At 31.9% G+C, this 17,008-nt stretch overlaps 1 protein-coding gene across 1 annotated transcript in view; it reads left to right on the top strand.

The window, feature by feature from the left end:
* Window positions 1–17,008, top strand: part of LOC134715756 (NBAS subunit of NRZ tethering complex-like) — a 51,309-nt gene that overhangs the window by 25,118 nt on the left and 9,183 nt on the right. The window contains exons 24-31 of the mRNA XM_063578171.1: window positions 652–773; window positions 1,102–1,189; window positions 3,527–3,829; window positions 4,273–4,399; window positions 4,648–4,724; window positions 5,310–5,610; window positions 6,118–6,184; window positions 16,459–16,566. Coding sequence (XP_063434241.1) covers window positions 652–773; window positions 1,102–1,189; window positions 3,527–3,829; window positions 4,273–4,399; window positions 4,648–4,724; window positions 5,310–5,610; window positions 6,118–6,184; window positions 16,459–16,566 — 1,193 coding nt within the window. The remainder of the gene's footprint in view (window positions 1–651; window positions 774–1,101; window positions 1,190–3,526; window positions 3,830–4,272; window positions 4,400–4,647; window positions 4,725–5,309; window positions 5,611–6,117; window positions 6,185–16,458; window positions 16,567–17,008) is intronic.

Raw genomic sequence — 17,008 nt, 5'->3', positions numbered from 1 at the left:
GGCCCATGATTGTAGTTTTGCTCATGTGTACTATGTATCTTGATATTTCAGGCCCATGATTGTAGTTTTGCTCATGTGTACTATGTATCTTGATATTTCCGGCCCATGATTGTAGTTTTGCTCATGTGTACTATGTATCTTGATATTTCAGGCCAATGATTGTAGTTTTGCTCATGTGTACTATGTATCTTGATATTTCAGGCCCATAATTGTAGTTTTGCCCATGTGTACTATGTATCTTGATATTTTAGGCCCATGATTGTAGTTTTGCCCATGTGTACTATGTATCTTGATATTTCAGGCCCATGATTGTAGTTTTGCTCATGTGTACTATGTATCTTGATATTTTAGGCCCATGATTGTAGTTTTGCCCATGTGTACTATGTATCTTGATATTTCAGGCCCATGATTGTAGTTTTGCCCATGTGTACTATGTATCTTGATATTTCAGGCCCATGATTGTAGTTTTGCCCATGTGTACTATGTATCTTGATATTTCAGGCCCATGATTGTAGTTTTGCCCATGTGTACTATGTATCTTGATATTTCAGGCTCATGATTGTAGTTTTGCCCATGTGTACTATGTATCTTGATATTTCAGGCTCATGATTGTAGTTTTGCCCATGTGTTCTATGTATCTTGATATTTCAGGCTCATGATTGTAGTTTTGCATATGAAGTATGCCAGGATTTGATTGAGAGAATGCATGGTCCTGTGTGGGATGTCTGTGTAGACCTAGCCAGTTTTGAAGATTTTAAAGATATCTCAGCCAAGTAAGATTACTATATGGTGTTAAAAGAGGCACCATGCCTAATATTAAGGTAGACTTGCATTCAGAATTTTAATTTTAGCTTGTATTCTTCCAATTCAGATATATTTTCACATTGTTTTCATCTTATACATCTATAATAAATACATCTTGGCATAAATGAATGAAATGAAACTTATTGTTATTTGTCGCCAACATTCATAGTTATGCATGTCAATTTAATGTGCTGATTTTCTTTTATTTGCTAGAGTTATGACCCTTTGTTAAGTTAAATAACTTAAATTAAATACAGTTCAGTGCCAAAAGCAACTTTTATTTGATTTCCTTTTTAGGGCAGATTTGTTGTCATTTTCATTAGCATACTGTCCAGCAGATATGATAGAACCTATACTACAGGCCAAGGCCGTTCTGGAAACTCAGGTACTATCATAAGTTACTTATCTTTTTTGAGGAAATACAAATTATACAAAGTTATAACTCGGCTGCTGTTTTGACATTAAAAAAGTAAAAATAAAAAAGACTTGTACAGCATCAGGTTTGCAAATAGAACATAGGGGTAAAATGCAGTTTTTGGCTTATAACTCAAAAACCAAAGCATTTAGAGCAAATCTGACATGGAGTATAAATGTTCATCAGGTCAAGATCTATCTGCCCTGAAATTTTCAGATGAATCAGACAACCAGTTGTTGGGTTGCAGCCCCTAAATTGGTAATTTTAAGGAAATTTTCCCGTTTTTGGTTATTATCTTGAATATTATTATAGATAGAGATAAACTGTAAACAGCAATAATGTTCAGCAAAGTAAGATTTACAAATAAGTTAACATGACGGAAATGGTCAAATGACCCCTTTAGGAGTTATTGCCCTTTATAGTCAATTTTTAACCATTTTTTGTAGATCTTAGTTATCTTTTACAAAAATCTTCTCCTCTGAAACTGCTGGGCCAAATTAATCCAAACTTGGCCATTATCATCATTTGGGTATCTTGTTTAGAAATTGTGTGGCGTGATCCCGCCAACCAACCAAGATGGCCGCCACGGCTTAAAATAGAACATAGGGGTAAAATGCAGTTTTTGGCTTATAACTCAAAAACCAAAGCATTTAGAGCAAATCTGACATGGGGTAAACATGTTCATCAGGTCAAAATCTATCTGCCCTGAATTTTTCAGGTGAATCGGACAACCTGTTGTTGGGTTGCTGCCCCTAAATTGGTAATTTTAAGGAAATTTTCCCGTTTTTGGTTATTATCTTGAATATTATTATAGATAGAGATAAACTGTAAACAGCAATAATGTTCAGCAAAGTAAGATTTACAAATAAGTTAACCTGACCGAAATGGTCAGTTGACCCCTTTAGGAGTTATTTCCCTTTAAAGTCAATTTTTAACAATTTTTTGTAAATCTTAGTTATCTTTTACAAAAATCTTCTCCTCTGATAATACGTGGCCAAATTAAACCAAACTTGGCCACAATCATCATTTGGGTATTTAGTTTTAAAAATGTGTGGCATGACCCGGTCAACTTACCATGATGGCCGCCATGGCTAAAAGTAGAACATAGGGGTAAAATTCAGTTTTTGGCTTATAACTCAAAAACCTAAGCATTTAATGGAAATGTGGCATGAAGTACAATTGTTTATTAAGTAAAAATATATCTGCCCTGAAATTTTCAGATGAATCAGACAACCTGTTGTTGGGTTGCTGCCCCTGAAATGGTAATTTTAAGGAAATTTTGCTGTTTTCGGTTATTATCTTGAATATTATTATAGATAGAGATAAACTTTAAAATACAATAAATGTTGGCAAAGTAAGATCTATAAATAAGTCAACATGACGGAAATTGTCAGTTGACCCCTTTAAGAATTATTGCCCTTTATAGTCAAGTTTTAACCATTTTTTCGTTAATCTTAGTAATCATTTACAAAAATCTTCTCTGAAACTACTAGGCCAAGTTAATTATAGATAGAGATAATTGTAAGCAGTTAGAATGTTCAGTAAAGTAAGATGAACAAACACATCACCATCACCAAAACACAATTTTGTCATGAATCCATCTACGTCCTTTGTTTAATATTCACAAAAACCAAGGTGAGCGACACAGGCTTTTTGACAAATAAGTCAACATGACCAAAATGGTCAATTGACCCCCTTAGGAGTTATTGTCCTTTATAGTCAATTTTGAACACTTTTCATAAAATTTGTAAATTTTTATTAACATTTTCCACTGAAACTTCTGGGCAAAGTTCATTATAGATAGAGATAATTGTAAGCAGCAAGACTGTTTATTACAGTAAGATTTACAAACACATCACCATCATCTAAACACAATTTTGTCATGAATCCATCTGCTTCCTTTGTTTAATATTCACATAAACCAAGGTGAGCGACACAGGCTCTTTAGAGCCTCTAGTTTTATAACCCTGCTATCATGAAGGGCATTAAGTGTTACCCTTGTCAGTCTGTATGGATGTCCCAAGTTTAATTCTCTCTCTAACTTGAGGTTGCTTCAACCAAATGTCATGCAACTTATACACAATGCTTATTATCACAAAACAAGTTAGAATTTGTGTGGCGTCACGTTTACTGTTTACCCTTCATTTAAAGATAAAGTTTTTGATGCAAATTGCTACCCCAAAAAAAATGTAATAAATGTCTACTCATCTCAATCTGAATTAGTTGTATGAAAGTTGTACAAGTATAAGTGTTGGACTCTAGAAATGCATTCTGGTAAATTGTACTAATATTTGGTAATACTTTTAGATGTTATACAGCACTATTCACACTGACATGGAAGTTGATGACAAATCAAATGAGAGGGCACCACTGTCTGCAACAGCTGCTCTGCAGCATACAACAGAGATTTTGTCCTCCACAACCAAGACAACAAAAGCTGTGTTGTCAACAGTTGCAGACACAAAATGGTGGCAAAAAACAATTAAATCATTGAAACAACCAACCAGACGACAAGTTTATGAGACAGTTGTATATGATAATGACAAGTTTGAAAAGCAAGGATGCCATCCATTTTATGAAGAATTCATCACACCAAGTCATCCTGATTATGTAAGTACTAGATCTTTGCATTATTTGTATCTTTTAAGGTAGATCAGGTCTCTTTTTCTAAGCATTTCTTCTGTGTGTGTTGCAAAAATACTTTCAGGGTTAAAAATGTTTTACCAAGTACATGTAACATTCAATATACAACAATACCATCTAAAACTTGAAATTAAAGATTAAACAATAAAAAAAATAAAGTGTTGTTTTAAAATTTATTTTAAAGTTACTTCCTAAATACCAAGATAAAAAAGTTTTGATCAGAATGATAATTAATGGCTTAAAAAGATAAGTAAATATATTCAAGCTTTCAAATGAAGAGATCTCCCTTGTGGAGAATTTTATAAGTGATGGTTTAAAGTAGCACTTGTGTCTTTTTATTTGTCCGGTATTTTTTTTTCTTCTAATATTGATACATTTTGCAGATCTGACATGTGGTTGTGTTTTTTTAGGCTGTTGTAGATTATACAAGGTGTAAATCTGAATGTAGTCCCACAGCTTTAAGTGAAAGCATACTGAGAACAGCTAAACTGGAGGAAATGTTAACAGAAGGGGAGACTACTCAGTCATCACCTGAAGGTAGGTTAGCTCAATATATATGGTAAAACAATATTATCATTTATATTTATCCAAACAGCTTCGAATTTTGTTTGAATTTGTTAAAAAATGTATAAAACTACCTTGAGAAGTCATATAATCCTGTCCAAAATTTTTGAAGATTTGTATTTAAAATAGACATTGTTTAACAGCAATTGTTATCTTCTTTATGCAGCCTTAAAAATACCAGAATCACTCATATAATTAAATTGTTACAATTTATATTTCAGTTTTACTAGAGCTAGCAAAAACAAAGTTTCCAGTAGATAGTTCACTAGGCTTAGCATATCTATTAGCATTACCAGAGGTTAGTGTAGTTGAGTTTTTTATCTCGGAAATAGATTTGATAAACTTCTGAATTTTAATCATTCTTTAATTGTGTAAATAAGAATGTTAAATTGCACTTGAATTAAGGAAATTTTCCATTTGGTTGTAAATAGATAAACAATGAAAAATATTATTATCACGTTGGACAAATGTTATTGAAAAAGATCACACATTAGAAACTTATTACTAACATGACTAACTCATGCTCAATGCAATTGATAAATGAATTCGCTCTTCTGTCACTGAAATATTATTATATATTTGATACTGTTAATTCATTATTATTCATTGGATACAAATTTTCTTGGATTGTGTTGGTACAACGAAATTAAGTGTTCAACAAGTGGCAAATTTGCTATAGGCTTATATGCAGACTTCAGCAAAACCATGAAATTAGATATCCATGACCATACAAGTTTTCTCTAGTCCTTGAAAATTAGTACCCACGAAAAATAACTGATTCCACTGTATTAAAAATACTTGGATTGGTTAAATTATTTCATTTTTGTTATGAAAAACAAGGTAGTATAGACTTATCTAATGTATTGGATTCTTCTTTTTTTAGACGAAAGATGTGGAGAGGTTTTTTGATGATTTCCCTAAAACAGCTATAACCCAGCAGCTGACCTTGTATTACTATGCTTTACAAATCTATGCCTCTGTCAAACCTACAGCTATTCCAGATCCCAGTCCTTTATACAGACTTGATCCTGTCAAACTCATACAGAGAGTTATTAACTTTGTTAACAATAGAGATGACCTTGACTGGCCTCAGGATGTCCTTGACCTTGTAGAAAAGTTAAAGAAGTGTTATGAATCATTTGAAGATTATATTCTGGCCAGAACTTTAGTTAGGATTGGAAGCGGTATGTTTGAATAATACATTTTGATATATGATTCTGGATAAAAAAAATCAGATTTTCCAATTTCCCATGTGAATTTTGAAAGATTATTGGTGTATGATTTCTCCTGAGTCCTGAATCAAGGACTTTGTATATTTTGTATCCAACATGAAATATTGAGTTAAATTAATTGATAATTCAACCAAAAGTTTGAAGAAGACAAAAATGTCTTGATATGTTTAATGATAAGGTAAATATTCTGCATGTCCAAGTTATTATTGTACTTTTTATTGACAAATTCACCATGATATAGATAATTATAATACAAAAAGAAAGAGAAAACTTTTCTTGTGAATTAATATTTAACAAGTGCATCTGTTCAAAAAAGCAGTAACTGAATATCTAATATTAAAAAAAAAAACTCTCAGACAATGTTGTTAATGTTTGCAGAATACAACTTGATATACAAAATGTATGTTAAATTATTTCATATGTTAAATTATTTCATACCGGTATGTTAAATTATTTCAGGTGTTGATATTCAGAGATTTACTGATGATCCAGAATATAAAAAAGAAACCATACTTGGTTTGACTATGTAAGCATTATTATGAATTACTTTTCATCTTCTTTTGAATAATTGCTTGCTGCTGAAAAAAAGATATTTTAGAAATATTTTATTTGTATTTTTCACCAATTACATCCTTTTTAAGCTACAAAATGATCCATATAGAAGAGCCAAATAACCACTAGCTGTTAGAATAAAACATGGCTAGATAGTTTTGAAATTATATTTCCTATAATCAAGGTACTTCTTGGAATTTTATTCATAAAATTGAAAATTGAAAACTTGTGTTTTTTTACACGACCACATAGTGGGATCATATAATGGTATGATGTCTGTGTCGTCCGAAGACAATAACTTTAGTTTAAGTAAATGGATATCTATGAAAATTAAGAAGGTTCTATACTACAAAAGGAAGGTAAGGATTAATTTTTGGGATGATAGTCCCAACCGTTTTGAAATTAGGGTCCCAAAAGGGACCTAAAACAAGCATTTTTCTTCTTTCAGGATATCAACATGTGTAATAGTATTTCAATTGCTCTGAAATTGTACCACAATGTTTAAAACTACAAGTAGAAGGTTTGAATTCATGTTGGGGGTTATGGTGCCAAAAGTATGGGAATTAATGACCAAAAAGGGGCCAAAAACAAGCACTTTTGTAGTTTTTGAACAATATCTTGTTTTTAAGTGTAAGGATCTATCTAAAATTGTACTACAAGGTTCCATATACTACAATGGAAAGGCTGGTATTGAGTTTGGGGGATAATTGCTCCAAGCGAGATTCAAAAAGTGTTTTTTTTTTAGGGGGGGGTGCAATTTTGTAAGGGTTTAATTTTGTTTTCTTCAAAATTTCTCAAATTTCAATCTTTTTGAAGCTTCAAGCTTCAAGAAGAAATCTTTAATTGCACAGTATTGCATATTAGATTTGTACGATATTGATTATTGTCAGCACCCTATATAATGTCAAAAATTTGAACACCATTCAAATTCAGACCTGTATCAATGCTAAATGTTTTGTCCATATTAGCCCCAACTATTCAGGGTTCGACCACTGCGATCATATAAAGCTGCGCCTTGTGGAGCATCCGGTTGACTATTCTCATTGAATGATTCGTGAATCGATTTTGTAAAATGTGAAGAGTCAAAAAATTATTTTATGGTTCAATAAACTCAAAATAAATTATTGCCATTCGTTATAAATAAATTTCTATCATAAATAAAGCTCAAAGAACTTTTATATAACTTTATTAATAATATTAATATTAACAACAACAACAAAAACACATGTTGGCGTATAAATACACAATGTCAGAGTGGGCGTGTCGCCATAAAAATTGACAACATTAAAAATAAAATTAATACTTTTAACCAACATTACCAATCAGAAGACAGTTAGTACACAAAATTTATTTTATTTCATTTTGAAAACCAATGAAACCAATATTATCTGATGATGGTGTATTTTGTTTTATGAAAAGTGGTTTTAAATCATAGAATTGCAATCATAAACTTATGCTTGAACTTATAATTCTATTTTTTTTTTTTATCAAACCTTAAAATCATTTACAAGAACGATTTGAGGTAGAGCCTTATATCCTCAGTCACTGGGCATTCCGCTGTAACTTAAAAATATCAATAAAACTTGAGGTTAATTGACCCTTCTGTAGCATGTAACTTCTCTAACTATTGCTGTTCAATCTTTATCTAATGACTATGTCATTGTCAATCTTTATTATACCCCCGCTTTAAAAATGGGGGGGGGGGGTATACTGTTTTACCTCTGTCTGTCCGTCCGTCCGTCCGTCCCATGAATATTTTTCGTCGCATTTTTCTCAGGAACTACAATACAAGGATTTCTGAAATTTGGTTTCAGAGTTTATCTAAGTCAGCTATACGGTGTGATGCGTTTTCAGATTGATAACTTGACAACTTCCTGTTTACCAAACACTTGTATGATTTTACAAATGAATACCAAGTTGAAAATTTTCGTCACATTTTTCTCAGGAACTACAATACAAGGATTTCTGAAATTTGGTTTCAGGATTTAAATAAGTCAGCTGTACTGTGTGATGCGTTTTCAGATTCATCACTCGACAACTTCCTGTTTACCGAACACTTGCATATTTTTACATTATTAATATTATCCACTTGCGGCGGGGGTATCATCAGTGAGCTACTGTTTCACTTGTTTATACAACCTTATGTTTTTTTATTGCCCATTGTTGGTTTTTTTTTCTCCTTTTTATTAGCTCACCTGGCCCATAGCAATAGTTTATATACATGGATATAGGAAGATGTGGTGTGAGTGCCAATGAGACAACTCTCCATCCAAATTACAATTTAACAAGAATGTGTCCATAGTACACGGATGCCCCACTCGCACTACTATTTTCCATGTTCAGTGGACCCTGAAATTAGGCTTTAAAATTATAAAGATCATATCATAGGAACATGGGTACTAAGTTTCAAGTGAATGTGACTTCAACTTCATCAAAACATTTTTATTAGCTCACCTGGCCCATAGCAATAGTTTATATACATGGATATAGGAAGATGTGGTGTGAGTGCCAATGAGACAACTCTCCATCCAAATTACAATTTAACAAGAATGTGTCCATAGTACACGGATGCCCCACTCGCACTACTATTTTCCATGTTCAGTGGACCCTGAAATTAGGCTTTAAAATTATAAAGATCATATCATAGGAACATGGGTACTAAGTTTCAAGTGAATGTGACTTCAACTTCATCAAAAACTACCTTGACCAAAAACTTTAACCAAAACTTTAACTCTCATTTTCTATGTCAGTGGACCGTGAAATTAGGGTCAAAACTTTAATTTGACGTTAAAATAAGAAGGATCATATCATAAGAAACATGTGTATTAAGTTTCAAGTTGATTGGACTTCAACTTCATCAAAAACTACCTTGACCAAAAACTTTAACCTCAACCGGGATGGACGGACAGATGGACGGACGAACAAACAGACGGAGGCACAGACCAGAAAACATAATGCCCCTCTACTCTCTTAGGTGGGGCGTTAAAAAGTAAACCATTATAGGTCAATGAACAGCCTTCAATACGGAGCCTTGGTTCACACCGAACAACAAGCTGTAAAGGGACCCAAAACTACTAGTGTAAAACCATTCAAACGGGAAAACCAATGGTCTAATCTATATAAAAAAAAACGAGAAAAAGAGAAACATGTATAAATTACATAAAGAAAAAACAGCTACTGTACATCAGATTCCTGACTTAGGACAGGTGCAAACATTTGCAGCGGGATTAAAAGTTTTAATGGTACCAAACCTTCTTCCTTTTTCTGAAACAATAGCATAACATCACATGATTCACATCATAGGAAAACACACGATAAACTATTAATTGGCATGCTTAACTCAATCAAAGAACGTAAATTAATATATTTTTGTAAATATTAAAAAATTGTTTAAACATCCAGATATTGTCACTGATTAGTATAATTCAATAACAAAAAGGGGGCACACAATTTTTCAAACTATTAGACAGTTTTTATAAAGATATAAACTTAAGACAAATTTGTAAAGTTACTACCAGCAGACATAAAATGTTCATAGTTTATATATGAATATAAATGGTGTGTGAATGTTTTAACATCCTGATATGGTCACTTCATATATCTTGGCCTCCTTGGTTGTTCTGCCTAATGGTCTACCACATCCTATGTAGAGTTGTCCTGTTTGGATGAATGCAAGAGAATATGGGTAGCGTATGTTTATGTCTCTTGTTTTATAATATGTCATAAGCAGACCAGCATTGTTCAGGATATGAAGTGTATGAGTATCCACATCAGCTACAATAACATTGTCTCTAGGTGTTTTCACTATAGCACTTGGTAGGAATGGTATGTCCTTGTTGATCTCTTTGTCTCCTGTATAGATATTGATTATATCACCACCCTGTCCTAACACTACTACTCTACGTCTGTCATCACTTACTTTATCCACCACATGTATATTCCCATTACTGGTACTGGTTATTCTCCTGGGATAGGTGAATAAAGGTTGTTTATATTGATCATTTTCATACACTCTCTCATGGTCTCCATTTTGATTCATTAATATTACAACTCTTCTTCTTAGTTCAGGAAAGCCTTTATTAACACCTGCTACTAGAATTTTGTTGTCACTGGTGATATGGACTGCTGTAGGTACTAATGGTGACACATAATATAAGGAGTCTGTTAGTGTACCGGTATTACTACTGATTTGTTTTAGTCTTGATTCCCCTGTAGATAGGAGTAGATCATTTGATTGAGTAATAGCCATATCAAAGACCACAATATTAAAGCTTGATAGTATGTTCAGTTTGGTTCCATTAGGTTTTACTCTGTGTAATACTGAAGTTTTGAAATTACTTATCCACAGTGAATCCTCCTGGCAATAAGACATATAACTTATTGCAGACAGTTCAGTTTGATATTGTTTATTTATTTTCAGTTCTACACCAGTCTTTTCACCCACATCTTTGATGTTAACTACTTGATGATTCTCTGTGTTTTTTAATTCTGGATGAACATTTTCTTTGCAATGATTACACAGTAATTTTCTACAGTCTATACACTTCCACTTTATTGATCTATCAGTGTCACATATTCCACATTTAACTAGAACTTGACTTCCTATAGCAGACCTAGAGAACGCCATTGTTGTTAGATATACCTATACTATTTATTTGTGGAATTGAACTAATTAGGTGTTTAAAGTAAATAAATTATATGCATTGTTTGAAGATTTTAAGATTGAATAGTCAAAGTTATATATATACTTCAAGTATAAATAATTGTCTTATGACATAAACAATAGTTTCCATTGTTTAATAAAGATTTAAAATATTTTTTTCTTTTCTTTTGTATTTATTTATTTTATTATTGAACAATGTCCTTTGTTTTAGTGAATCAATTTTTAGTTTTTCTTTTGTTACAGTTTTATTATACATGTTAAAGGGAAACATGAATTTATAACTAACAACATGTATAAAGATGTTTTTTATAAGACTGCAAAAAATTTTGCGGTCGTATATTGGTATGTCGTCAGAAGACACTTCGTTTGTGGACAATAACTTTAGTTTAAGTGAATGGATCTCTATGAAATTTAAACACAATGTTAAAAACCACAAAAGGAAGGTTATGATTGATTTTAGGGGTTACGGTCCCAACAGTTTAGGAATTGAGGGCCTAAAAAGGGGTCCAAATAAGCATTTTTCTAGTTTCCAGACCATAACTTGTCTGTAAGTGTATGGATCTTTCTGAAATTGTACCACAAGGTTCTGACAAAAAAAGGAAGGTTGGGATTGATTTTGGCTGTGTGACCCTAACTGATCAGGAATTAGGGGCCAAAAAGGGGTAAAATTCAATACTTTCGTAATACTTTGTATAAATTGCTTGTTTCTTGACCAATTTCAATGGGGGCTTATTCTTGAATTCTTGGGGTTCTTTAATATGCTGAATCTAACCATGTAATAACTTTTTGGATTTTGGACCCCGTTTTTAAATTGGTCCTTATTGAGGTCCAAAGGGTCTATAATTAAACATTGTTTGATTTCATCAAAAATTAAATTATTGGGGTGATTTGATATGCCGAATCTAACAGTGTATTTAAATTTTTAATTTTTGGTCTCGTTTTCAAATTGATCTACTTTAAGGACCAAAGGGTTAATTTTAACAAAAATTGCATTCTTTGGATTCTTTGACATGCTGAATCTAAACATGTATTTAGATTTTTAATTATGGGCCCAGCTTTCAAGTTGGTCCAAATTGGTGTTCAAAATTAAACTTTGTTTGATTTCATAAAAAAATGAATAAATGGGGTTCTTTGATATGCCGAATCTAACAGTGTATTTAAATTTTTAATTTTTGGTCTCGTTTTCAAATTGATCTACTTTAAGGACCAAAGGGTTAATTTTAACAAAAATTGCATTCTTTGGATTCTTTGATATGCTGAATCTAAACATGTATTTAGATTTTTAATTATGGACCCAGCTTTCAAGTTGGTCCAAATTAAACTTTGTTTGATTTCATAAAAAAATGAATTAATGGGGTTCTTTGATAGGCCGAATCTAACAGTGTATTTAAATTTTTAATTTTTGGTCTTGTTTTCAAATTGATCTACTTAAAGGACCAAAGGGTTAATTTTAACAAAAATTGCATTCTTTGGATTCTTTGATATGCTGAATCTAAACATGTATTTAGATTTTTAATTATGGGCCCAGCTTTCAAGTAAGTCCAAATTGGTGTTCAAAATTAACTTTGTTTGATTTCATAAAAAAATGAATAAATGGGGTTCTTTGATATGCCGAATCTAACAGTGTATTTAAATTTTTAATTTTTGGTCTCGTTTTCAAATTGATCTACTTTAAGGACCAAAGGGTTAATTTTAACAAAAATTGCATTCTTTGGATTCTTTGATATGCTGAATCTAAACATGTATTTAGATTTTTAATTATGGACCCAGCTTTCAAGTTGGTCCAAATTAAACTTTGTTTGATTTCATAAAAAAATGAATAAATGGGGTTCTTTGATATGCCGAATCTAACAGTGTATGTAGATTCTTAACTTTTGGTCATGTTTTCAAATTTATGACCATAAAAGGAAGGTTGGTAATGATTTTTGGAATTTTGGTCCCAACAGTTTAGGAAAAAGGGGCCCAAAGGGTCCAAAATTAAACTTTGTTTGATTTCATCAAAAATTAAATTATTGGGGTGATTTGATATGCCGAATCTAACAGTGTATTTTAATTTTTAATTTTTGGTCTCGTTTTCAATTGATCTACTTTAAGGACCAAAGGGTTAATTTTAACAAAAATTGCATTCTTTGGATTCTTTGATATGCTGAATCTAAACATGTATTTAGATTTTTAATTATGGGCCCAGCTTTCAAGTTGGTCCAAATTGGTGTTCAAAATTAAACTTTGTTTGATTTCATATAAAAATGAATTAATGGGGTCATTTTTATAAATTTTCTGTTTACAAAACTTTTGAATTTTTCGAAAAACTAAGGATTTTCTTACCCCAGGAGTAGATTACCTTAGCCGTATTTGACACAACTTTTGGGAATTTTGGGTCCTCAATGCTCTTCAACTTTGTATTTGTTTGGCTTTTTAACTATTTTGATCTGAGCGTCACTGATGAGTCTTATGTAGACGAAACACGCGTCTGGCGTATAAAATTATAATCCTGGTACTTTTGATAACTATTAATATGCCGAATCTAACAGTGTATTTAATTTTTTATTTTTGGGTACTGTTTTCTATTTGGTCTACCTTAAGGTCCAAAGGGTCCAATATCAAAGTTAGTGTAGTTTTAACAAAAATTGAATTCTTGGGGTTCTTGGATATGCCGATTCTAAACATTTATTTATATTTTTTATTAGGGGCCAGTTTTCAAGTTGGTCCAAAATTAAACTTTTGTTTGATTTCATCAAAAATTTAATTATTGGGGTGCTTTGATATGTCAAATCTAACCGTTAATATAGACTTTTAATTTAGGCTCCTGTTTTCATTATGGTCTTCATTAAGGTCCAAAAGGGTCCAAGATCAAACTTTGTTTGATTTCAACAAAAATTGAATACATGGGGTTCTTTGATATGCTGAATTTAACCATGTATTTAGAGGTTTTTTTCAAATTGGTTGACATTAAGGTCAAAAGGGTCCAAAATTAAAGTTTGTTTAATTTCATCAAAAAATGAACTTGAGGTGTTTTGATATGCTGAATCTAACCATGTGTTTAGATTTTGGATTATCGGACCATTATAGGTAAATGTCCTATTTAAAAAATTTAAGTTCTTAGACCACATTCATTCTCTGTCAGAAACCTATGATGTGTCAAATATTTAATCACAATCCAAATTCAGAACTGTTTCTAGCTTGACTGTTGTGTCCATACTTGGCCTTAACTGTTCAGGGTTCAACTCTGCAGTCGTATCAAGCTGTGCCCTGTGGAGCATTTTTTTTTTTGCTTTCCATTCTTATTTAAAGGAAGTTCTCAGAAATGTTAATAAATATGTTCAATTGTCATTTGTTCCATGTTTGCATTGTGTTCTGATTCTTTGTAAATATTTTTTTAGGGTTAAATAATTTATGTTTGATGTGATGTTGTTCTAATCTATTTTAATTGTCTGTTGTTTATACTTTATCTTTTCTTTGGTAATCTGTTATGTAATAGGGAAATGTGTGTTAACACCTGAGTAAACATCAAACCACATACCTTCTTGCAAATTTCTTGACCTGACAATTAAAACCATCTTGATGTAACTTTCTGCCCTATAGTTCAACTTTTGCAAAATTCTCAAAGTCACACATAATGAGTTCATAGTAATTTAAATAATTGAATTACCCCTGATTTCTTTCAGAACTCACCATTTGAACTTATGATATGTAAAATTATGGATTAAGTGCTTACATCAACATTATTATCATCCTAATTTTTCCTGTTATAACCTATCTTGTAAATAAACTCCTGTGAAATATTGTGGAGCAATGCCATTGGTATCCATGTTTGAATTAATCATACATAATTGAATTAAAACTTTTATTTTATATATAAACATCACTTATAATTCGGCCGTTGAAGAATCTACTCAGCTAAAAATTTTAATTTTTTGCTCCATGCCTAAACCAAGAGCCTAGCTATGTTCATACTGAAAAGTTAAGCAAAGTATAGACCCCATGCTTGACATCACACCAATCCAATTGAAAGATGGTTTAAAATAAATGCATGAGGTTATCAGGAAGCCTAGAGGTTATCATGCCTATGAGGCTATGAGGAAGCCTAGTTGTGTTGATGTTGAATTGGTGTTGGAATGAATTTGTATGAAATTTGACAGTTTGTCCCCAGAAATTCTTTGGGATGAGACAAATTTTTGAAACAACCAGTAATAAAATTTCATAGATGAAATCTATAAACCGTGCTGAGATTGATTCCCCTGTCATAGAAATATTGAAGGTGAAAAGAGGGGTTAATGGGAGGCAAGTTTTTTTTTTAGCTTAAACACTATTAGAGCCGAGATTAGTCTTATAACTGCTTAATCTGCATTTGAATAAGTGGATACTCAAGGCAGCATACACAGGTTTTTAATACACAACTTCTTAATGGGAAAAACCTCAAAATAATGACTACTGAGTTTAATGGAAATCAAACTATGTATAAACATAACTTATATAACTTATAAAGTACCTAATAACTCAAAATATTATAAGCAAAGATTTTTCTTCAGCTGTGTAAAATCTACACAAATATTCTACAATGATTTTTATGCCCCGTCTACGATAGTAGTAGGGGCATTATGTTTTCTGGTCTGTGCGTCCGTTCGTCTGTCCGTCTGTCTGTTCGTCCGTCCGTCTGTCCCATGTCAGGTTAAAGTTTTTGAACGAGGTAGTTTTTGATTAAGTTGAAGTCCAATCAACTTCAAACTTAGTAAACATGTTCCCTATGATATGATCTTTCTAATTTAATTGCCAAATTAGACTTTTGACCCCAATTTCACGGTCCACTGAACATAGAAAATGATAGTGCAAGTTTCAGGTTAAAATTTTTGGTCAAGGTAGTTTTTGATGAAGTTGAAGTCCAATCAACTTCAAACTTAGTACACATGATCCCTATGATATGATATTTCTAATTTAATTGCCAAATTAGACTTTTGACCCCAATTTCACGGTCCACTGAACATAGAAAAGGATAGTGCAAGTTTCAGGTTAAAGTTTTTGGTCAAGGTAGTTTTTGATGAAGTTGAAGTCCAATCAACTTCAAACTTAGTACACATGTTCCCTATGGTTGATCTTTCTAATTTAATTGCCAAATTAGACTTTTGACCCCAATTTCACGGTTCACTGAACATAGAAAAGGATAGTGCAAGTTTCAGGTCAAAGTTTTTGGTCAAGGTAGTTTTTGATGAAGTTGAAGTCCAATCAACTTCAAACTTTGTACACATGTTTCCTATGGTTGATCTTTCTAATTTAATTGCCAAATTAGACTTTTGACCCCAATTTCACGGTCCACTGAACATAGAAAATGATTATGCGAGAGGGGCATCCGTGTATATGGACACATTCTTGTTTTGCCATTTATTTTATGTATATAGGATTCAAGGTCAGATCTGAAAGTTGACAGAATTAAAGTGTAAAATGAAAATAATTCAGTATAGTTTTTCAAATCTTCTCTTTAGGAATCAAACAAGTTTACAATAGATTTGTATAAATTCTTTGCTTCCCTGTACGCATTTTGCAAACAAAAACACTAAATTTTAACCAGTATAAACATATTTATATTATAGGAGTGTTAATGATGAGATGTATAATGTAGCCTGTAACCTGGCAGAGAGATATGGTATACCATTGTGGGAGCTTTACATGTCACATCTAGAGTTCTTATTTGATAGTGTGTAAGTATGATTGATTCTTAAGGAAATTATCATGTTAATAGGACACCAGTAGTTTCCATTAACAATGTTCACCTACAAAATGATTTAAGACATATATATTCAATTTATAATTGTCGTTTGCAATTTGCAATAAAAAAGGGGGAGATAAACCAAAAGGTTAAAAAAAAATACTGACATCACTAAAACCAAGAAAGCAATTGATTTTCTAAAGTAGAAAAAAAAAGGGGTAAAAAAAATTAAAAGCTGTCCAACACATAATACACAGAAAAGTACAAACCGAGGGATGAATATATCTTTAATTTCTGAATTTACAATGTACCAATTATGATTACATTGCACGCATGGTTCATTGTGATAGTTATTTTGATTGGCTAACAGCAATCTCGCATCATTCTGAAATCAACCTTCATTTCATATACACCCATGATGTACTATGTCATAC

Source organism: Mytilus trossulus, chromosome 4 (assembly GCF_036588685.1).
Source record: "Mytilus trossulus isolate FHL-02 chromosome 4, PNRI_Mtr1.1.1.hap1, whole genome shotgun sequence".
NCBI lineage: Eukaryota > Metazoa > Mollusca > Bivalvia > Mytilida > Mytilidae > Mytilus > Mytilus trossulus.
The sequence above is the reverse complement of the archived record's forward strand: the minus strand, read 5'-3'. Positions and strand labels throughout refer to the sequence as shown.